A 24369-nucleotide genomic window follows, 5' to 3' on the forward strand; every position below is an offset into this window, starting at 1 on the left:
TGATAATAACAATAAAAATGTTTCTAATTAGCGATCACAACTTTAATCAGAATTATGCTGGGTAAATTCCTAGCCAGTCTGTGACACTCTGTGTCTCCATGAGATGACATTAGGTACTAAAATTTAAGTAACACCCTAATATGCACATCTGTGCGTATTTAAAATCATAGAAAGTTTAAACTTTAGCTACAGTTACAACATATCCATAAATGGTGATATAATATTTAATTTGATCACATATAGATGTTTTATAATTTTATATGATATGCTTGCTCCTATTTTGGTCTATGGCATAATAAAGGTATCAGAAATTAAATAAAAAGGTGCTATGGCTAACGAAATTAAAATGCATAAATGTCTATGAAAAATTCCCTTGTCAGAAAGATGACAAGTTATCTCTAATATCTGAGTCATGAAAGTTTAAAAGGTGAAGGTTTCACACTTTAAAAAGTATACAAGAATTTAACAAAACTTTAGCAATACCTACTTTGCAGCTTCCCCCCTTGGCATTAGATGCAATAATATAGTTAAAACACATCCAGCACTTTTCTTGCTTCATAGTAAGTACTTTTTAAAGTGGAAAGTTGTTCCATTTTTACATACCTTGACATAGATCACAGGGAGCGTCTGTTTGGCTCGACTATAGTGTCTGGCAACTCTGTATACTGTTTCCGGAACATAGTCCAGCACCAGATTAAGATAGACTTCATCTTTCTGAAAGAGTTTATTAAAAACAAACAAACAGAAAAAACAAACTTAGAAACTAGTTTTTTAAGTATTCAAATTAGAGTAAAATCTCTATAGAGTCACTTATTCAGATTTTTTCCTACTTATTCGGATTTTTAAGAAAAGATTCATGCATTCAATTTTAATTATACAAAAATAATTCAGAATGTAACTATAATAGTAAAAGCAAGTCTACCTTTTTACTAATAATTTCATGGAAAAAACATAGCCATTTCAATACTGTTAAGATTCCTAACTATATTTAAACTATTATTTTAGTTATAAGAGGATATCACCTGTCACAAAATTTCATCTTTTTAATATGTCTATTTATTTATTTTTCAGAGAGACAGAGAAAGAGAGCAGGGGAGGGGCAGAGAGAGAGAGGGAGATAGAGAATCCTAAGCAGGCCATGCACTGTCAGCTCAGAGCCCAACATGGGGCTTGAATTCAGGAACCAAGAGATCGTGACCTGAGCCGAAATCAGGAGTCGGAAGCTTAACCGACTGAACCACCCCAGTGCCCCACAAAATTTCATATTTTCTAGTTTGAGAACCAGTACCCTCATATCCTATAAGGAAAGCTGTCACCGTAGTAGAGTGATTACTGAACTGGGAGCTAAGATTTCCAGCCCTCGCTCTGTGCTAATGTATGCAAGTCAATCTCTCTAGGCTTTGTTCCTTAACTATAATATGAAAAATTGGGCTAGATGGTCTTCAAAATCTCTCTAACCTCTACAAGGTTCTATGGTTGTCTAATAGTCTGTAATTAGTAGAATAACCACTGTTTTCTACAAGTAACTGAAAGAAAAAGAATAACTTATTAGGAGGCGAGTTATCATAGTCACAAGTTTATTGCAGGTCATATGTTTAAACATCCTTTCTCAGCAGCCTAAAGACACGAATCCAAGATCAGTAGAGAGAAAGAAGGCAATTCCAACTAAGTACAAAGTAGGAAAGAGGGACAGAGTGCTACCCTTACTCTCTTCATGTGAACAATAGCAGATAGATAAAATGAAGCAGAAAACAAAGTTGAGAATCACATGCAAATCCACAATTGGCTACTGAATGGGAAAATCTGTAAGTAAAGAAACTTTCACAATCTTCCCAATTTGAAATCATGTTATCTACCAAAATGAAGTGAAAAATTTCCATTTTCAGCAGTTACTGAAAAATTTTCATGTTAATACTGACATTTTCCATGTCAGTAGCCACTGCAAAGGAAGTAATAAGGGTGTAGGTATAAAAGAGATGACATCTAAAATGAGTATGAGAGGAGCACTTAAGGCACAGAGAAAACTGTATACAAGATATGAGATCAATGAATACACTGGAGCACAGGAAACAGTTTAGTGAGAGAGTATGCCACTGACTCTATTACCTTTGCGTTATTGCTCACTCCCGTTTTCTCCTCTCTTCTCTCCATATCCAGCTTAAATTCCACAGTGTACCATTATCCTCACTCTCTAACACAGGGGTCAGTAAACAACAGCAAAAGCCTGATGCCTGTTTTTATAAATAAAGTTTTAAGGAGCAAAGCAATGCTCATACATGTACGTATTGTCTATGGCTGCTTTGGGGCTACACTTGGCAGAGCTGAATAGTTATAACTGAGACTTTAGCCTGCAAAACCAAAAATATTTATTACCTGGCCCTTTATGAAAAAGTGTGTCAAGTCATATCTGTTCAATAAGCCACAACCGTGGTTAAATCCAGCTTTCCATCCATTCCATGCCTGCACCCAAACTGCTGAATGTGGCTAAAACTGTGGTGTTTGTTTCTCACATTAAATTCATCATCAAGAAATTCAATTGGCCCAGCAATAATATATTTGCCTAGTCCATTCACTTTTCCAAAGTACCATACTTGATTTTTTCTGTCCTTCTCTTTGATTTCTGATACCCCTCTTTCCATTTCACCCTCAGCTGATGTCCTTGCTTGCACCACTACATGCATCCATCTACATCATCTAATTCCATATGCTCTTCCTTCCCTTCTCTAACTAAACTAAGTTCCTTTTTAAGGTAAACCCTACTAAACATAAAATAATAATTATATATACACACATACACACACACATACTATTCTGCTTTTCCTAATCACAATCAGTGCTTCAGCAATTTTCCTATCTCTCTCCATTAATTTTTCTCTCTCTTTGGGAGCATTTCAATCTGTACACAAACTTGCTGTTATTTCTCCCATTGTTAAAAAGAAAACTCCTTCTAACTGCACTAATTACCACCATATTTTCTGGCCTCCTATAACAGTAAAATTCCTCCAAAGAGGCGTCTAAACTGACATTCTCCAATTTTCTCTGAAACTTACTCCAGTAGGATTTCATCACCACTGCTCGAGCAGAATTGTTCTTCAAGATCAGTAATCTCCTTGTTGCTGAATCCAATGCCAATTTTCAGTCATCATTTTATCCCTCCCTTTCTACGTGACTTAGCACCACTATTTAACATAGTTGGATCATGTTCCCTTCTTCCGAATGCCTGCTTTACTTGGGTTCTAAAACACTATACTCTTCTGGTTTTCACCTTACCTCAAAGACGACTCTTCTTGCTCTCCATTTCTGGCTCATTCACTTAAGGAATGGAGGATCCCAGGGCTCAGTCCTCCAATCACTGTTCTTAATGTAAGCTCACTCTCGTGATGATTTCATCCAGTCCGAAGGTTCAATACTACTCTACACTGATGACTCCCAAATTCATATATATGCTGGGCCTCTGCTTTTAACTCCAGGCTACTATGTCAAATTGTGCACTTAACATTGCTCAGGCTGAAAACCTTAGAATCATCATTAATTTCCCACCCCCATCTTTCTCTCACACATATACATACACCAAAAAAATATTAATGTTTCCACCTTTAAAATTTATTCAGGATCTAATCAATTCTTACCATCTTCACTGCTACAACCCTAGTCTCCACCACTACCACTTCTCACCTAGATTATTGCCAATATCCTCCTAAATGGTCTCCTTGCTTCCATCTTTACCCTTCAATCTAATATCAACAAAACAGAAGTTAGATTGTAGCTCTTCCACTCTATCTCACTAAGATTTATTCTTAGTGGTCTGCAAAGGCCTCCACACATACTTCCTTATTTTCCTGTCCTCTACTTTACTGCTGTTCCCATTGCTCACTCATCTCTAGCGACAACAGCAGCTTCCTGCTATTTCTTGACCACATTTGGCAGGCTTTCACATTCAGGGCCTCTATACTGATTACTCCTTCAGCCTAGAATATTCTCCCCCGAGACATAAACACACACCTCACTTGCCTCACCTCCTTCAAATCTGTGCTAAAGTGTTACTGTTTTAGAGTGGCTTTCCTTAATTGGACTCTCCCCAATTCGTCTACCCCACAATCCTACCTACCTTCCCCATATTATTTTTTCCCAAGATATTTATTGCTTTCTAACCACATAGTTTACATTGTCTGCTTCCCCCCAACTAAGCTCAATGAGAAATAAGACTGTCTTTTGTTCACTACTCTTTTCCACCTAGAATATTGCCTACCACATAGTAGGTACTCAATAAATATTTGGTGAATAAACTAAACTCAGAGGCAATGAATATTATTTAAGAATTAGGATGACAGTCTTACAAGTCGGCTTTAACTCAAACAGCACTGTGCAAAGTGGGATATGGTAAGGGGGCAAGGAGGAGTTAGGAAGGTTAAGAGTGAAAGCAGTGTCAGCCTCTAGAAACCTGTAAGAATCCAAGGCCTACATCAGGGCTTAGGCAATAAGGACTGAAAGAAAAGGGAGGTTGGGAGGGGCAAGTATATTGGCTAGCTAAACATGAGAGTAACAGAGAACCAGAGAAACAAATAAGTTGAAATTAATTAAACAGTCTCTAAATTTTCACTACTATCATTGTTAGAAAAAAATGACACCACATTTTGTTTCCTGTACACCTAAAATAAATAAATTAAGTTAGTGAGAATTGTAAGTAAAATAAGTATATGTTTAAGGACGCTCTTTCTTGTAAAATAAGAAATAAGGTCATTTGCAGAACTAAAGGTAGTGAAAGTAATACTGCAGGCTAAGAGAAGAAAATTTCACAGGGCGCCTGGGAGGCTCAGTCGGTTAAGTGTACAACTTTGGCTCAGGTCATGATCTTGTGGTTCGTGGGTTCATGCCCCGTGTCAGGCTGGGACAGTTCAGAGCCTGGAGCCTGCTTCAGATTCTGTGTCTCCCTTTGTGTCTGTCCCTCCCTGACTCACGCTCTGTCTCTCAAAAATAAATTTAAAAACATTAAAGTTTTTTTTAATTTCAGAGATGAAGTTTAGACAAGAAGCTTCAAGTGAAGTTGAGGTCCAATAAAAGGAACACATAAAGAGAACATCCAGCTGGTGTCAAAGGGATGTGTACATAGAATTCAAGTGATGGTAAGCTTTGGGTTTCAGAAAGGTCACTAACACAGGTGTTAAAACTATCCTTTAAAAAAAACCTGATTAGGTAATTACAGGGTTTCTTAATTTTAATAAATCATTTGACAGAGTTAATTATGATATATTTATGATTTATGAATGACCTGAAGATATGTATAGCACTGTATTACAATTTAACTAATTTGCTAAACAGTATACCAAAAATGAAGAATAAAAAATGAAAACATTAATGTCAAATTCGAGAAGAGTTTCTAGTTTCTAGTTGTATAAGCTCTGTCCTTCCCCTGTCCCAATCAATATTTTCAAAAATGATTTCGTATATTAGGGGTCGCAAAAGCAAATGCCTTCAATGGCTAAGCAACAAATGTAAATGTGTGAGGCCAAAATGGGTACTGTAGTAAGGGGTAGTGGTTAATAAATCAGATAGATAATACAAAACTTAGCTGTAAGCATCCTAATTCACAAAAAATTAACAGAATGCACTAGCAAATAAAACACATCAGGGGATGAATGTGGCAATTTACAATTTCTGACTTTAACACAATCACCAAAGACTGACACAAACCCAAGAAGAATGGCTTAAAATGGAAGAACAAATAAAAGTTTAAAGAATTCTAATATCCAGGAAACCTACAATATAATATTTAACAAAGATAAATACAAAACCCTATGATTAAACTCAAAGTATCAATTTATTATGTAGAATGACAGATAAGACTTGACAGCAATTCAGTTGGAAAATAAATGATAGGTGTAATGAAGAGAACTCAAAAGGCAATCTACATTGAGGTGCAGTTAATGAGAAACTTAATGCAGTATTAGATTACAGTTGAACTATTATGTTCAGATCAGTAAAGATAATTCCACTCTACTTGGCACAGTTCAGGCTTCATTTGACATACAGATAAGTATCCATTTTTAGGCAATGTATTTTATTCCTAATATTAAAAAAGCAGAATACACCAAAGAAAGATTAAAGAAACCATGTCTGCTATAGGTTGAATGTTCTAATTCACTACGCTATGAGAAATATAGGATTTAAATTATATTTAGACTACTGCTTTGCAGATTAACATAAACCTGTCTCTTTGCTCAAATATATTTTGTTTATTCACTCCATTAATTCTCAAAAACTTGCAACTTCTTTAGAACCATACAGGACATCTGTCCATTTTGTAAGTGAAGTATAAATGTCCATATACATTTAAAACTGTCATTTTGAATGTCTTCATTTTCTGAAACATTGAAGGTGTCTTGTTATACTTAAAGGCACTGTAAATACCTTTTATTTCATTGTTCTGTGCTTGTATTAAAATCACATCCACTTTTTTTTTTTTTAATCTAACTGGATCCTAAGGCTGGAAACCAAAGCAGCCAACTAATAACACTATCACTGCTCTTGATTTGAAATAAATGGGCTCAACAATATCATGTTCTTTAAATACTCTTATTAAACTTACAGACAGATATTCTGCTAAATGTAATAGTCATAGGAATAATCCCTGAGGAAAGCCCATCTGTAGGAAACATCAAGTACAGAAAAGACTAATATTTTCACATTCCAAAAGTAGTTTTATTGGGAGGTTCATGAAAAAAATATAATTCATAGGACAGGGTATGCTAATATTTTGAGAAGAAAGGACCACGACTCAGCTTTTCTATCACTTGTAATTTTCTAAAATATCCTAGGTCTGCCATTTTCTCAATGTAGTCTCTCTCTTTTAGGTTACTAGACAATATTTGAATACTCACAGCTTAGCTATAAGATTTAAAAGCCAGATATAAAAATACAACATGTAAAAACTATCATTTGAATGGATATGCCTGAAAAGAGTCTCTCACATAATGAGAAAGTACTAATTTCAAAGGACAATTACTAGGTTTCCCCCAAATTTACTAAGGAGTCACTGTTATATACCTTTTAAATTTTTTTTAATTTTGCTTTTTTTTTCTTTACATTTTATTTATTTTTGAGAGAGAGACAGAGCACAAGCGGGGGAGGGGCAGAGAAAAAGGGAGACACAGAATCCGAAGCAGGCTCCAGGATCTGAGCTGTCAGCACAGAACCTGATGCGGGGCTCAATCCCACAAACCGTGAGATTATGACCTGAGCCGAAGTCGGATGTGCAATCGACGGAGTCACCCAGGTGCCCCATGCTATATATCTTTTAAAAAGAATTCTGCTGGGGCGCCTGGGTGACGCAGTCGGTTAAGCGTCCGACTTCAGCCAGGTCACGATCTCGCGGTCCGTGAGTTCGAGCCCCGCGTCGGGCTCTGGGCTGATGGCTCAGAGCCTGGAGCCTGTTTTCCGATTCTGTGTCTCCCTCTCTCTCTGCCCCTCCCCCGTTCATGCTCTGTCTCTCTCTGTCCCAAAATAAATAAAAAACGTTGAAAAAAAAATTAAAAAAAAAAATAAAAAGAATTCTGCTAATACACAAAATGGATCTGATTCAGAAATCTCTAAAATATTACATGATGTACAATTTAGGGAGTATTTCTCTCAGTGGTTCAGTTTTTCTAGTTGTCACTTTAATTAACAAACTACTCTCTAATTGCTGGTAATCACTCCTCTGTGAACTCTACTCTAAAACCATTCAGTCAGGAATAAATTTAAGTGATAAAACTTTGATCACACCTAACAACTAAACAAGAGCTGAGACAACTCTATCCAACATTTGGAAAATAGACAGATGATTTTTGAGGTCAAGGAGGTCAAGGAAACAAAATTACTTGAGGCTGCAGCTTTAAGCAAAATCATGCTATAATTCTAAAAATTTGATGGAATGCAAAGCGGCTTATCATAGAACCCCAGTAGAAGACATTCAACAAAGCAGACAGCCCAGAATTCTCCTCAGAACTGGGTTTGGGAACTTGACTAGCAAACCTCCTCCCCAAAAAACCCAAAAAACAAAAAACTTAAAAATGAATGCCTTTTCTCCAATGGGTGTGCCAGTGTAGGCCAGAGATGGGAATAACACTAACAGTAAAGTGGGTCGATTAGGGAAAGGGAAATACTCTTTTCCTTGCAAGGGGTGGGAATGGGGAAAGGGAGACAAGTACCTGGCATACAAGATAATGGCAAGCTTCATCCTCATCTCACATTATATATAACACAAAATAAATACCAAAACTACAAAAGTTAAAAAAATACCAACTATTAATCTACCAGAGGAAAACATGAGTGTGTTTGCAATCCTGGAGGCAAAATATCTATAAGCTATTAAGGAAAATGATGCCATTAAGATTATATAAAAACATAAAACTTTTATACAACTTTCCGGAAGAAAAAAAAAGAGCCAAATTTTAAAAAAGGACAATATTTTTGTCCACCAAAAACTATTAGAACTAATTAATGAATTCAGTAACATTGCAGGGTACAAAAGTAATATACAGAAATCTGCTGTATTTCTACACACTAATAACAAAGTAGCAGAAAGAGAAATTAAGAAAACAATCCCATTTATACCTGCATCAAAAAGAAGAAAATACCTAGGAATAAATTTATCCAAGGTGGTAAAAAACCTATACTCTAAAAACTATAAAACAATGATTAAAGACATTGAAGACAACACAAACAAAAATGTACCATGCTCACGGACTAGAAGAATTAACATTGTTAAAATGTCCATGCTACCCAAAGCAATCTACAGATTCAATGTAATGTCTATCAAAATACCAAGAGTATTTTTTCACAGAACTAGAAGAGATAATCCTAACATCTGTATGGAACTACAAAATATCCCAAATACCCAAATCAATCTTGATAAAGAAGAGCAAGGCTGGAGGTATTACAATCCCAAACTTCAAATTACACTACAGAGCCATAATAAAAAAGTATGGTACTGACACAAAAACAAACACATTGATCAATGGAAAAACCAGGGAACTCAGAATTAAACCTACCTTGGTCAATTAATCTACAATGAAGGAGGTGAGAATATAAAATGGGGGAAAAGACAATCTCTTCAATAAATGGTGTTAGGAAAAACGGAGAGCTACATGTAAAAGAATGAAACCAGACCACTTTCTAACATAAACCATAAAACTCTAGAAGAAAATATAGGCAGTACATTCTTGGATACCTGCCTTAGCAATATTTTTCTGGTTCCATCTCCTCAGGCAAGGGCAACAATAACAAAAGTAAACAATTGGGACTACATTAAACTAAGAAGCTTTTATACAGTGAAGGGAACCATCAACAAAACAAAAAGGCAATCTACTGAGTGACAGAAGATCTTTGCAAATGATAGATCTGAAAAGGGGTTAATATCCCAAATATATAAAGAAGTCATACAATTCAACACCAAAACCACCCCAAATAATCCAATTAAAAATGAGCAAAAGACCTGAATAGATATTTTCCCAAAGAAGTCATAGAGATGGCCTATAGGCGCATGAAAACATGCTCAATCTCACTAATCATCAGGGAAATGCAAATCAAAACCACAGTAAGATACCACCCTCACACCAGTCAGAATGGCTAGTATCAAAAAGACAAGAAACAGCACAAGTGTTGGCGAGGATGTGGAGAAAAGGGAATCCTCATGCACTGCTGGGTAGGAATGTAAACTGGTGCAACCACTGTGGAACAGTATGAAGATTCCCCCCAAAATTAAAACTAGAACTGCCATACAATCTAGTTCCACTATCTGGGTATTTACTTGAAAAAAACAGAAACACTAATTTGAAAAGATATATGCATCCCTATGTTTACTGCAACAGTATTTACCACAGCCAGGACATGGAAGCAAAATAAGTGTCCATCAATAGATGAATGGGTAAAAAAGATGTGGCATATATACACAACGGAATATTACTCAGCAATAAAAAAGAATGAAACTTGCCATTTGTGACAACATGGATGGACCTAGAGAGTTTATGCTAGTGAAATAAGCCAGACTAAGAAAGACAAATATCATATGCTTTCACATAAATGTGGAATCTAAAAGAAAAAACAAACAAACAAAACAGAAAGAGACTTCTAAATACAGAAAACAAACTGATGGTTGCCAGAGGGGAGGGGAATGGGGGGATAGGTGAAGGGGATTAAGAGGTACAAACTTCAACTATAAAATAAGTAAGTTACAAGGATGAAAAATACAGCATGGGGAATGTAGCCAATAATATCATTAATAATTCTGTATGGTGACAGGTGTAAACACACTGATCATGGTGAGCATTTTGTAATGTACGTAGTTGTCAAATCACTATGGTACACTGAAAAATACTATCACACACTGTATATCAACTATAATTTTTTAAAAATTGACAACTTGGCAAAAAATTTCTGCTCATATAGGACAAATGACTAATATTTTTAAATTTCATTTTTTTAGAGACACAGTGTGTGCGTGCGAGTAGAGGTGGGAGAGAGAGGAAGAGAAACAGAATCCAAAGCAGGTTCTGCCCTATCAGCACAGAGCGCGATGTAGGACTCGAACTCACAAACTGCGAGATCATGACCTGTGCTGAAGTCAGATGCTTAGCTCACTTAGCCACCTAGCTGCCCCTAATTTGTTTTGTTTAAAATACAAATAACTCATTAATTATGACCGAAGTCAGTAAGAAAATACTAACATACCGATGAAAAAAAAAATTAAAAGGGACATAAACAAATGGCTGATAAGTCCTACCAATGGCCAATAAAAATAAAGATGCTTAACCTCATTCATAATTAAAGAACTATAATAAAAATAACAATGAGCTATCATTGTTCACCTAACAAACCAGAAAAGAAAATTCAATCTGAGAAAAGTATGTATTGGGACAGGGTCATTGTTCAATATGAACTATTATACACTTGTGCTGGAAACCCCAAACTCTTGCAACCTTTTGGGAAATCAATGCACTAATATAATACATCCCAAAGAGATGTACAGAGATCCAATTCAACTCAGCAATGCCATTTCTAGGAATCATGTGTATGAAAATATGTCTTTGCATGTGCACACAAAAAGACAGTTGGAGGGGTGCTTGGGTAGCTTAGTTGGTTAAGCGTCCAACTTGGGCTCAGGTCATGATCTGTGGTTCATGAGTTCAAGCCCCGCATTGAACTCTGTGATGACCATCAGAACCTGGAGGCTGCTTCAGATTCTGTGTCTCCCTTGCTCTCTGCCCCTCCCCCACTAGTGCTCAGTCTCTCAGTCTCTCTCTCAAAAATAAATAAACATGAAAACAAACTTTAAAAGACAGTTGGAAATTTGCGTAGAGCAAGAAATTAAAAATAATCTGCACGCCAGAAAGTAGAGACATGATCAAAAGCAAAACTAAACAAAAGCCCACATGAATAGGGTGTGTCAAAAGTAGACAGAAGCTAACTGGAAAGAGCTCCCAAAGGCCAAAGCTGGAATAGTCCGATCAATAAAATGACTAAAAAGATTAATAAATGGGGGAGAAAAGACCATGTCTCATGCAGAAGAAATCCAAATTATGTAGCCGATCTGCTCTTAAGGAGAAGGAACATAAGTCCTCCCTTCTGAGCTGTAGGTTTCCTTCCAAAGTAACTTCCTTACAAAGGACAGAGCATGGAAAGCTGCAGGGGTGGGAGGGAAGGGGTATAACTTCACAGTGGAGAAAACTGAAAAGTATTAGGTCAGCCAGGTGATCAAGGTTAATAACATCCACAAGTTGTGCTAATGGTATATGCCATTGATATGATGTGATGAACACAGCACTGTGGACTTTTACAAATAACCAATTTATTATGAGATACATATCACACAAACCCCAATAGTGAGGCAAGCAACCAGTACTCCTCAAAACTGTCAGTCACCAAGAGCAAGGAAAAGTCTGCCACAGTCAAGAGGTGCCTAACAGACAAAATAACTAAATGTAATGTAGTAGCCTAAATGGGATCATAGGAGAGAAAAAAGCATTAGGAAAAACTAAGGAAATCTAAATAAACTATGGAATTTAGTTAATAATAATGTATCAATTTGATTCATTAATGCTAACAAATGTAACCATACTAATGTAAGATGTTAACAATAGGGGAAATTAGGTGCAGTGTCTATGCATATAGACATAAAACACCATATTGTTATATTTTGGGGAATGAGGGCAACATGTTTCAAAATAATATGAGTATTATTACATTAACATGTGATATACATGCTCATATATGAATACAGGAAATTTACTTCTACAGAGAGGGATTTGAGGATTTAGATATCAGGTTAAAGATTTTACTTTTATCTACTGTCCTGTGTTATTTCAATTTTTTTCTAATATGAACTGTAATATTTTATAGTTTCATTAAAATATATTAAAATAACATAAAAACAAGGTGGTAACTGATATTCAAAAGAAACCTATAGATTCACATCTTCAAACAAATGACAGTTATCATCTCACTTGCTATCATTTATAATTTATGAAGAGCCTTGACAATTCATCTACCTCAAGAATTTTGCATTATCTATACATTCATTCTCTAGTTCACACTCCTATTGAAAAGCCTGCATTGATCATCAGGAAAATTTTCATACAGATAATATGTATACCACTTTAATAGAATTCAACATGAAATTTTAAGTAACAAAATTGTGGAGTTATTTACACAACGTCTTTATTTCAGTAAATAAAATTCTCTGCTACCAGTGATTTTCACAAAATAAGGAAGGTGAAAGAGAGAAGATAAAGGAATGGAGGAGAGTTGTATTTTGTAAAGCAGACCAGGTGTACACAGTTATAACTTTGTACAGCATTTCTATATGTACACCATTTCTAGAACTTAAGATTTCATTTAATTAAAAAGTAACAAAAGACACTTTTCACAAAGGGAGGCTGACCTTGATCCAATCAATCACTTATGAACTCCTTTCTACATCCCTAGCCTCACCTCCCACTACTAGACCCACACTCCCATACTTTATATACCAGAACTTTCAAAATACTTGTATCTCTTCTACACAGACTATGTTGTTTAACCTCACCAAGCATTTCAAACATCCTGTACTTCTAACCTGGCACACTTATACTGTCCTATTTATCTAAAGAGCTCCTCCTCAAAACCCTAAGTATCATTTTTCCTATGTAATTCCTTTGCTGACCACTCTGGATAATTTATTACTTTTCTCTACAGTATTTCTGTTCATAGTGCAAGTAATTGTTACTCCATTTGTCATTTTACAGTATATTTCTTTTCTTGTCTTTCTCAAATTCATTTAGACAGACCTTATACTTTGTCTTTGTACCTAAAACACTATATAGTGCCAACAGGCTGAAATTAAAACGAACTTGGAAGATTTCAGAGAGTGGGTATTTGGAAAGAACACAGACTTAATAGCTGAAGAGTCTACAACTATGTGGCAGTAAGCACCACATAAATTTTGGATATTATTATCACTGCTGCTATAATTTTTGTCATAGAACAAAAGGCTATTTACTCTTTTCTAAAAATTCTCCGAAGTAGACACTATACAACTGCTCCTTGTTTAGCAATAATTACTGAGATATTTTTAAATGTTATATTTCTAATACACTACTCCTGGAGAAATTTACATTCTATGCTAAATAGTATATATAGCATACTATACAGACCCTGGAGACAGACTTTCTAGAGTTGACTCCTAACTTTGCCACTCAATAGCTGTAGGACTCTCAGGTAACTTACTTAACTGCAATTGCCTCAGTTTCTTCTTCCATAAAATGGGGGACAGTAACAGTACTCATTCTTTATGGGGTCGCTGTAAAGTTTAAGTGAGTTATAAAGTACATGTAAAGTGCTCACAGCAATACCTGATGCAGAGCAAGTGTAATATATATTTGCTATTATTAAACAATAAATTGTAAAATAGTTAATGTTTATTAAGTGTTAATTATATGCCAAGTGCTATGATAAGCACTTAAACTTATTACACTTTTTTCTTACAAAACCCTTACTGTATAGATGAGATGGGGAAAAGGCTTACTACAGTAAGTATCTTGCCCAGTCATACTGCTATCAAGTGGCAGAATTGGGATGTAAATCCAGCTGGTGCTCTTTAATTTTCAGAACAGATTCACTCCTACCCTTTCCTCTCCAGAGCTAGTGACAAACAGGCATAATCAAGCACAGCATTCTTCTCTCTGATCCCAAAAGCAGTGGTAGAATCTTCCTCTGCATACAGCCCTCTACACAGTTACTATCAATAGAACAAAGTTAATATGAGGAATGAAATCAATTTGTCATCCTTGCTATTTAAACTGCCTCTCATGCAAGTAGAGGGAGAGTTTTATTTTAAGGAAGGCAATTTCTTTATTATCCAAGTAATCAATCTATGATGAACAAAGGTAAGATATTTTCACACGTAAGTTTACTTATAAAAATTTTTCTTAAAAAATTAATTTAAATAAAATTTAAGGCTCCTGTAAAGACACAATGTGGTTTACAAACTATGTCCTTCAGAGTCCTAGGGTTCTACAGAGGTGAGCTGCAACTCAGGAAAAGCAAAGTCAGCTGGCCCCATACCCCAGGTTTGAACCAAAATAATTTTCCTTTTTATCTGTTCTATTTATAGAATAGGGGTTCTTCATAAAATTTTATTTAGGGGGAAAGGAATTTCTACTGCCAAATACTGATACTGAAAAAACACCATTCTCTAGGGTACTCAGAATTCACAAAAGTATATTAAGCCTAGACTTTCAAAACATTCAAAAATCCCATTTTTCCTCTGGTCAAGGAGAAAGAGTGCTATTTTTTCTGAACTAAATCAGTTACTAAAACCTACTGGGTAATCTAAAGTATACTAATTGACTACATGATGCTCTAGTTACTATAGCAAACACTAGTAATTCCAATCAGAAGACTACAACTAAGACTAAGTAACACCTCTGGTCTCTGTTCTGACTTAATTCCTCCTTCTTTTAGTCATCCTGGTTACTCCTTTCCTCAGTTATATGCTAAAAGCTGATTATTCATAATCCCTAAATAAAAATACTGTTTAAAATGGCAGAGTGGAGCAAAATAAAGACAACTTCACCAAAACAGATATAACCTTTCAAACTGTGATCAGTGGAAATATCTGCCAAGTATTACAGCAATCCTACTCTAACTTCATCCACAACTAAAGAGTGCTTATGGACAAAAATTATGATGAAGCTTTGGGATAGCTTAGCTATAATTTTAAAATTAAAAATAACAATGTGGGAGTAGTTAGGGGGTATTATGCAGTTCAACAACTCAGTGAAATACATACTATATAACCAATAACCAGAAATATTATGAGATCTCCAATATTTAATAAGATTATAAATAATTATTCATACAATTTTGTAAAACATGTACAAATAGAATAAGATATGTAGAGATGTAGAAGTTAAAAGTCAGGATAGAAAGAGAATGAAGAAGGATCAGGACAGATGAGAATCTATATAAAGATTTGGAAGGATCAGGCATTCAACGAAAGATGGGAAGAAACCCAATGAAAGAAGAGTACACAAACCCAGAGATGAGGCTGAAATCCATAGAGAGAGTAACCAAGAGAGAGAGCAACAGACAGACACCAGAGTTAAAGAGGGAAAACAAATGAGGGGGTGACATAGACCAAGAAAGAGGGACAGAAACCCAGACCAAAACATAGAGAGACCCAGAACCCAGAGTAAAAGAAGCAAAAACCCAGAAAGTAGATGGAGGAGACTAAACAGAAGTGAGACAACAGGCATAGAAGAGACAGAAAACGGTAGAGAGATAATGATGACGATGAAAAGGTTACAAAATATTTCATATCTGAACTCATACAATCGACTAAGTCTTTCATCCTTATAATCTTGAAACACTGAATTATGCTCTTTCTCAACCTCAAAATTTCTAAAATCATCCCCCTAACTGCCTCCTCACATCTCCTTTGGGCTCCTGTTCTGACCACTGATCTCCTGTCCAGATGGTCCCCTAAGCTCTCTGAAACCCCAAAAAGGAACTCTTTTGAATCCCAGTCTCTTCATGGAGGCTTTTTATACTGCTTTGCCCTTACACTGCTTTTCCCCAGATCCACCTGGATCCCACCCAAAGGCAATGGTTTCCCTACAGCTCTCTCAAATGAGGACTCTTCTCACCCTCAACACATTCTAGGACCAGCAGACAATACTTGGCAAACTGCTGGCTCTTTGCTGTGCTGGTCTCAAACAGCCCCTCTCCCAGAACTCCTAAGAGCTCTTTCACATGGCTACACAACTCTATCAACCCAACTTTGTCAATATCATTTCTCCACTTAGCACCCCACTTCCTGACACCACCACCACCACTACATGTGAAATCATACATGTATCTAATGGGTATTTCTATTTGCTTGTCCCAGAGACATCTCAAAACTATTAACTTGTTACTTCCTCCCCCCCCAAATTTATATATATATATAGACATAAACACACACACACACACACGCGCGTGCACACACACAGGCAGTACACCAAGCTTCTCTTCACACAGATATCATCTTTAAAGGTCTGTAAGAATTTCCTAAGACATTTAGATCCCTTTCTACAACTGTAGTTCTAAGTTCACTCTCAGTAATCTACTCTTGGAGAGTCAGAACTGATAATAACAAACCTAAGCTCCTGGGGTACCTGGGTGGCTCAGTTGGTTAATGTCTGAGTTTTGATTTCGCCTCAGTCACGATCTCATAGATTGTGGGATCAAGCCCTGCCTCAGGCTCCATGCTGAGCGTGGAGGCTGCTTCAGTTCTCTCTCCCCTTCTCTCTCTGCCCCTCCCCAACTAGCGTTCTCTCCTCTCTTGCTCAAAATAAATAAATATTTAAAAACAACAACAACAGAACAAACCTGAACTCTCAACCCTAGAGCAGAACCCGTCTTTTCATATGGGACATATTAGTTTATTACCTGGCCTCTTGAGTAATGTTAGCCCTGCCAGAACAATTCAGAAGAATGGAAGTAGAGATGGTGAGGAAAGCAAGAAGAAATCATCTTTTCGGTGGCTAGAAGATCATGGGAGGTCCTGCACCTGTGTATTTCTGCATATCTTCAGAAAACCTCTTTTTGTTAAGGAAGGATCATTATTTTCAGCAATATATCACAACTTTTTTTCCCCCTTTCTGTTTTGTTAATGAAGCTATCCAAAATTAAGAGGAATCTTTTTTTCACTATGAAAAATTTACAATGCTCAAGAGAAAGTTCTGAGATAAATAAAACATTATAAAGTAGTTTCTTTTTTATAATAGAGGTTCACTGTCCTTCTGGTTAACCTCCTTTAATAACTTCTCAATTGCTCTTTATCTATAAGACCATTTTTAATAATAAGCAGCTCTAAACAGCAACAGGGAGGAAAATCATCCATTGGGATACACAAATAATAGTCCACTGTCACTACCAAGGCAGAATTAAGTGAGGGTGAGGGCAGACGGTGATCAGGGCTTCCACCAGACCAAAACCAGATAAGTAAGCCTTTTGATGCCACCACAAACACAGCCTTATATTCAAAAGTTTAATATTCTTCTTTTTCTGCTCTTTATCTTTGTAAGCATTAAATGAGTTAATATTTGTAAAGTACTAAAAAGAGTATCTGCCATATAGGGAGAGCTAATAAAGTAATCAGGAGAAAATGTTTAGGGGCTTTGATAATTCTGACCTCTACTTTCCTCCCTGAGGTATTATTATGTCTAGCATCTAACAACAAAAAGTCATGAGGATGCAAAATTCCATTGTAAGAGTGCTGTGAACGTAACAGATGTTCCATAATTTTATTTCGGAAGGGCCAGGAAAAAGTAAAGACATATCAAAACAAATAAGATTAAAGACATAACACGCTGTTTGCTAGGTTTTTAAGAAAAAAAAAAAAAAAGTGACATGAACCTCATAACTGGCTTTAGAAACAAAAGAGCTCAAATACTTATAAAGGCTTACAGTCCCTAATACAAGCACCTGAGAAACAAGAGTCACAAAGGAACCAATTTGCTAATTATCATTGCTAAAACATTAGCTGTGACTCACACTCACACACACACACACACACACACACACACACACAAATATATAAATAACATTTATGTATCTACAGAATGTATATCACAGTCTTGGCTTAATACATAGGCATCTTCCCATATTACAGGCTCTGTCATGAAAAAAATAACTTCTAAGGAAATAACCTAACTAAAATTTAATGGAAAATGATTAAACTCTGATACACTGGGAAGTAGTTACATGAAGTAAAAAGAACACTAGGCTTAGTAATCAAGAGGGATTATAGATCTAGGAACTTAAGATAGTATGTGCAACTTGACATCAAAAATATCAAATGAACCTATCCAAAGTCATATTTATTTAGCCAAAAAGATTAAGTGGTTTGTTATTTGCCCTGCCCCCTCACCAGAAACCAGTAAAGTAGAAATTTAAGGAAAATACTGAATCTGGGAAGAAGGGACAGTGAACAGGCAGAAAGAAGAAGGTAAAACAGAAGAAACACACTTTCTGTGCTTCCATCTCCAGGGAGCACAATGACATTAATTATTATTATTTGAAGAGAAAAACCAAAAGGGTCAGGGATTCACAGTACATGGTCTTCTTAAATTATCCTTTGCTTTCACAAAATTAAATGCAATCATAAATAATGACCATGTATAACAAGCTCTATAATACTGTACCTTTCTAACTTTCTCCCTCACCAAGGATAGGTTAGATTTGCCTCCCAATGTTGAAGTCTCATTCTGGTCCTACTAAAGTCCTCCTGTTCCCCTTTCCCTCCAATACTTCCACTTAACAAAATGACATCATTTTCCACCCTCTAATAAACAACTAGAACTATCATGTGGCTCCAGAAACGCATAAGGAACACAGAAGTTTAAAAAATAAATAAATATATGTGTGTGTATGAGTGTGTATGTTTGTGTGTGTGTGTGTGTGTAAAGAACTAAAGGCAAATGTTCCAAAAAAGAAAATTCTTCAAAATTCATTTCCCTTTATCATCTCATTAACATTTTCTGATATAACTACTGATAGTCAATGATTATGTCTTGAGCTCAGGATTACTAGGGCTTATGCTTTAGAATTCTTCCATTTAATATTAGCAAAACTGTTTCACTCACTGGGCCAGGGTGGGGGATCGGGTGCAGAACAAGAACTATTTTTAGAATAACAAGTCTATCACAATATTCAGTGCACACTTTCTTCAAGACCTACCTTCTCACCACTTGAGTAGAAGAAATAACGCAACCGGACTATGTTACAGTGATCTAGCTTTCTCATGATTTGGAGCTCTCGGTTCTGAAAAGGAAACACATGAAAATATTTTTTAAAGGATAAATGCTATTCACCATATTGACTACGATACTAAAATTTCATAACAATAAACACTACAAAGAACAGGCCATGGATATGTTACTAAAAAGTATGGTCTAGGGGTTGGGAGGCTGGGCAATATAGGTGAAGGGGATTAAGAGGTACAAAGTGCCCACTGTAGAATAAATAAATCATAGGGATGAAAAGTACAGCACAGGGAATATAGTCAATAATACCGTAATACACTTATCGTGGTAAGAATTTCATAATGTATATAACTGTCAAATCACTATGTTGTACACTTGAAATTAATATTATGTCAATTATACTTCAATTAAAAATTTAAAAACTAAAACAATAACAAAAATTTTCTAAACAAGATAAAAAGTATGGTCTGTACTGACCTGCAAACTATTTGTTATTAGTCTATGAACTATTTACTACTGCCTTGCGATAAGATAAACACAGAAATTGAGAATAAGTGCTTAGAATCTTTCACAGCAATTTGACAGAATAATTTCATATTTATGAATCTTAAGAGTGGGGCCTGTATTTTGTATTTTGTATTTTTTAATTTCACTTTTCTAGTAATTGATTTGTATTTTATGTTACAAAAATATCAGTCTGATGAACTGGAAATTTTTTTAACTAATACTTCACAACTAATAGCTTGAGAAGCAGTGATCTATATTATGACAGAGATACCTGGAATGAGCTATTATTACTGGAATCTTTCACAACTATAATAAAAATCAAGCTTCTCACTAAACACATAAATTTGGGTGCAAAGAACTCTTACAAGCCCCACTATCTTCCAAGATATGGTCAAAAAAAAAATTTTTTTTGAGAGCCCCATAAGAAAGGTTCAGTTGCTAAGTTTTACAGAGTTATAATAGGACATCCCAGAAACTGTACAGTCCTGATAAATTTATAAACCACACAAATAATTTTTCCTTTGGGGAGTTTCAAAGTTATGTTCATTCTTCATGAAAAGAAACCATCAAATAATATGATGGCTTCCTAACAACATAAGTTTTTGCAGTAATAAATTCGAAGAGTATATATTAACAAAGAAGATACATTCCAACAATATACTTGGCTGTCAAAAGTCCAGTTAATAAAGGCAAATTACATAACAGAAAAAATATTAAAAAGTACCAGCTATATGATTAGGAAATATAAAATTTCAGGTAAAATAGTGAATTAGAAGAGCTACAAAACATAAAAGTTAATATACCTGGGAATCTGGATGGAAAAAATGCTTTATGGTTAGAAAAAAAAAAAGCCAAAAAAAGAGGGGCTGGGGGTTGCACAGCAGATGAGGAGCCTAATCAGCAGAACTATCCTAGAACAGAGTGGTCTCCAGTTCTTAGATGATAGAAGGGGCTCCTGGGTGGCTTAGTCAGTTGCACATCTAACTTCAGCTCAGGTCATGAACTCGCCGTTTGTGAGTTTGAGCCCCGCGTCGGGCTCTGTGCTGACAGCTCAGATCCTGGCGCCTGCTTTGGATTCTGTGTCTCCCTCTCTCTCTGTTCCTCCCCCACTTGTGCGCTCTCTCAAAAATAAATAAATGTAAACAAAAAATTTTTTTAAGAAAATAATTTATGTAATACTAACAACAACAACAAAAAAAATCAAACCTGGACCTACAAATGGCACCTTAAAAAACGAAGGCCATACATGAGAACAGAGGAGCAAAACCATGAGAGGTAAGCAAACAAAAAGCAACATGGCACAGGTAATTCCAACCATAACAAAAACCACATAAAATGTAATTAACTAAGCACACAATCAAAGGCAGAGAATGTCAGATTCGATAAGAAAGCAAGTTCCAACTATATTCTCTCTCTGATACACACACTTCAGATTCAAAGACACCAACAGCTTGAAAGTAAAAGGATGGAAAAAGATACAGCAAGTAAACAGCACCAAGAGATCTGGAGCAGCAATGTTATTAGCAGACAAAGTAAATTCTGAGAGACAGCGATTTCCCCATTTCCTACCAGATAAAGTCTAAAGCACTTCATATTCTGGTTCCTTATTATCAGCTTCATGTTATCTTCCACTCATAACCAACATGATCATAACTAGATCCCACTTCTCACTCTTTCTGACCATATTATCTCATTCCCAATTCTAAACCACTGATCACATCATCACTGGAATGTCTTGATCCCTCCCTTCCACCTACACACATTCTATCCATCCTTGAAGTTCCTATTCAACTCCTACCTCTTTCACAAGGCTATCCCCAGCTGTTCCAACTCACACTAATCTTCTCTAATCTCTAAATTCCTGCAGCACCTACCAATATTTAGAATTGAGTATATACTTTCTTGGTTTTTATTTTTGTAAACTGTAGTTCAATAGTGTCATATAAAAGAATGCATTTCAAAAAGTACCTTATAGAAATCAGATACTACATTGTAGTCACTGTAGGGAAACACAACACACACTAACACAACTTGTCCAACTAACTTACTATACATGTGCCTTAAGAAAAGCTGAATTTTGTATCTTTCTGTATCAGAGACGGAGCTCTCAAAGCTGGTTACTTTGTCTTTCACAGAGTAAATTCCCTGTTTTTATAATTTCTTCTGCCTTACAACTTGCTGTAGACCAGTATTCTCAAACTGTGGGATCAGCCAATCAGGAAATGAGAAGGGGGTGGATAAGGAGAAAAGAATAAGAAGTTTAATACAGTAAGACTAAGGACTTTTTCATCAAACTTACTTCAGTTATTTTTCTGTGCACTGGGTTGCAATGTAAAATCTACTTCTTACTACAAGATCATAGTTAAAAATTTTAAATCCATTGTAGAAAAACAACCTGTCTATAAAGGCAAATTTTTTCCAATACAGAAACAATAAAAACTTACATGTAAACTATTTTTATCATTCCCACCTAAAACAAAATAAGAGAAAACAAAAAGACTGCTCAAGATGGAATAAATAACACACAAGTATAAGAAAACCTGAAAGGTACATTTAAAGGAAAAATTATCCTTTTGGTTTAACCAATAGCCATTAACATATATCCTCCTCTAAAGTAGACAGGGGCTATTGTTCATTTTTACATCATTTGACATCTCACACTTTAAAAAAAGTGGGGGGGGGGGGGTACTTCCAAAGCTAAAAGCACTGTGTCAAGGGAATCCCTAAAGGGTACTTTATGTACCCTATGTAAAATTCAATAAAGGAAAAGCTAACTTTTAGGTGAAGTAACAACCAGAAAGCTTAATAATACTGTAGATGTCAGGTAGGCAGCATATGGCTATCATCTTCTTTTCTTCACCAAATTTCATTCCACTGGATCTTTCCTACCATAGAAAGTTCCATTTTCATAAAATCTAGTAAAATAGGACTGACTTCAAAAGTTTTGCTTCAGGGGTGCTGGGTGGCTCAGTCGATTAAGCGTCCAACTCTTGTTTTCCACTCGAGTCATGATCTCTCAGTTGGTGAGTTTGAGCCCTGCATTGGGCTCTGCACTGACAACAGTGTGGACCCTGCTTGGGATTCTCTCTCTTTCTCTTTATCTCTGACTCTCCCTTGCTTACTGTGTCTCTCTCTCTCAAAATCGATAAACTTAAAAAAAAAAAAAAGTTTTGCTTCAAAGGCTATTTTTTCCAAAACATACCTTCTTCTTCAAAAAGGAATTACCTAAAGTTCCATCATCCTTCTTCTGAAATCACACTAGGACTGAAAAAGTGTTTATTTCAATCCATTTCTAAATCTTTGATTCCAGAGTAAATTCAGATACCCCCAAAGACCCTACAATTGGCTAGAATGTCACCTCAAAATAATTCCCTGTGTACAACAAATATTTTGAAGCTAATTATGTGTCAGAGCCAGGGCTCTGAGCGTATAAAAATTCATAGTCCTCACAGTTTTCAATGGGTGAGCAAACCAAACAATTACAATACAATGTGGAAACTGTAGGTCACTCAGATAGTGCGATAGGGTAAATGGGGATTTGGACCTATAAAAATTTTGCTTATTAGTACCTTGAAAAATTCGGGAAAGAGACCTGGTGGAAAGTTTTAAATATAATGCTAAAAAGTTTGAATACTACAAGCCATGAAGAACCACTAATATGTTCTAAGCAAGAGATTTGTTTTGGGAAGATCACTGGTTATCAAAAAAAGTTTTTTGTTTTTAAGGAGAAGATAAGACCTGTACGGAGGTAGAAAGAGTCAAGACAGAAGGAAGAGAATGGCTCTGAGAGGCAGATCAACAGTTATTTGATCACATACTGTTACTGCTTTGGTAAATGGAAGGAGGGGAGTGATAACTATCAAACTTCTGACTCATGTGACTATTAACATGGCAATAGAATTCACTGGCCTAGGAAGCTGTTTTGGAAGAAGGAAGGAATGAGTTCAGTTTGGGACACGTTTAGCTTTAAATGCCTGAAGGACACAGATATGGAAAGGTCCAGAAAGCAATCTGATATGTTCATCTTATCCTCTAGCAAGAGGTCTAGATGGTTCTTGAAGCTACAGGAATAGATAAAATTGCCTGGAAAATAAGAAGGAGGTAGCCAAAGTCTCCAGGAGCAGAAAAGCCTATAAAGAACACTAAAAAAGAAACTGGTTAGGTAGTAAAAACCTAGACGATGGTGTCACATAAGCCCCAAGACAGGTAAGATATTCTGAAGAAGATCCTGGAGAATATGAACATTTAGGCAGACAGATGAAAAGGAATCATTCAAGAAACTGAGAATGAGCAAAGCTGTAAAAGATGAATCACCAAAATAATACATTAGAATAAGGGTCAGTCAACATTTTCTATAAAGGGCCAGATTATAAATACTTTAGGCTTGCAGCCCACAGTCTCTGTTGCAATTATTCAACTCTACAGTCAGAGAAGAAAAGCAGTCAACAATATGCAAAGGAATGGGTGGCTATGTATATCCCAATAAAACTTTATTTACAAAAAGAGGCAACAGGCACAGTTTGCCATCTTTTGTTCTAGAAGCCAAGGAAAGAAAATTCTTTATATATTCAATCTCTTTCACAACTTAGCACGCACGCGT

The 24369-nt window shown here is 35.9% G+C and overlaps 1 protein-coding gene across 3 annotated transcripts in view; it reads right to left on the minus strand.

The window, feature by feature from the left end:
• The window catches only part of GSK3B (glycogen synthase kinase 3 beta), a 198862-nt gene that overhangs the window by 87863 nt on the left and 86630 nt on the right, over positions 1 to 24369 (minus strand). For all 3 annotated transcript variants that reach the window (XM_040484609.1, XM_040484607.1, XM_040484608.1), the window contains exons 3-4: positions 19237 to 19320; positions 604 to 714 (exon numbers count right to left, since the gene is read on the minus strand). In XM_040484609.1, coding sequence (XP_040340543.1) covers positions 604 to 714; positions 19237 to 19320 — 195 coding nt within the window. The remainder of the gene's footprint in view (positions 1 to 603; positions 715 to 19236; positions 19321 to 24369) is intronic.

The sequence above is a fragment of the Herpailurus yagouaroundi genome, unplaced genomic scaffold, assembly GCF_014898765.1.
Source record: "Herpailurus yagouaroundi ecotype Mexico unplaced genomic scaffold, PumYag 162, whole genome shotgun sequence".
Classification (NCBI taxonomy): domain Eukaryota; kingdom Metazoa; phylum Chordata; class Mammalia; order Carnivora; family Felidae; genus Herpailurus; species Herpailurus yagouaroundi.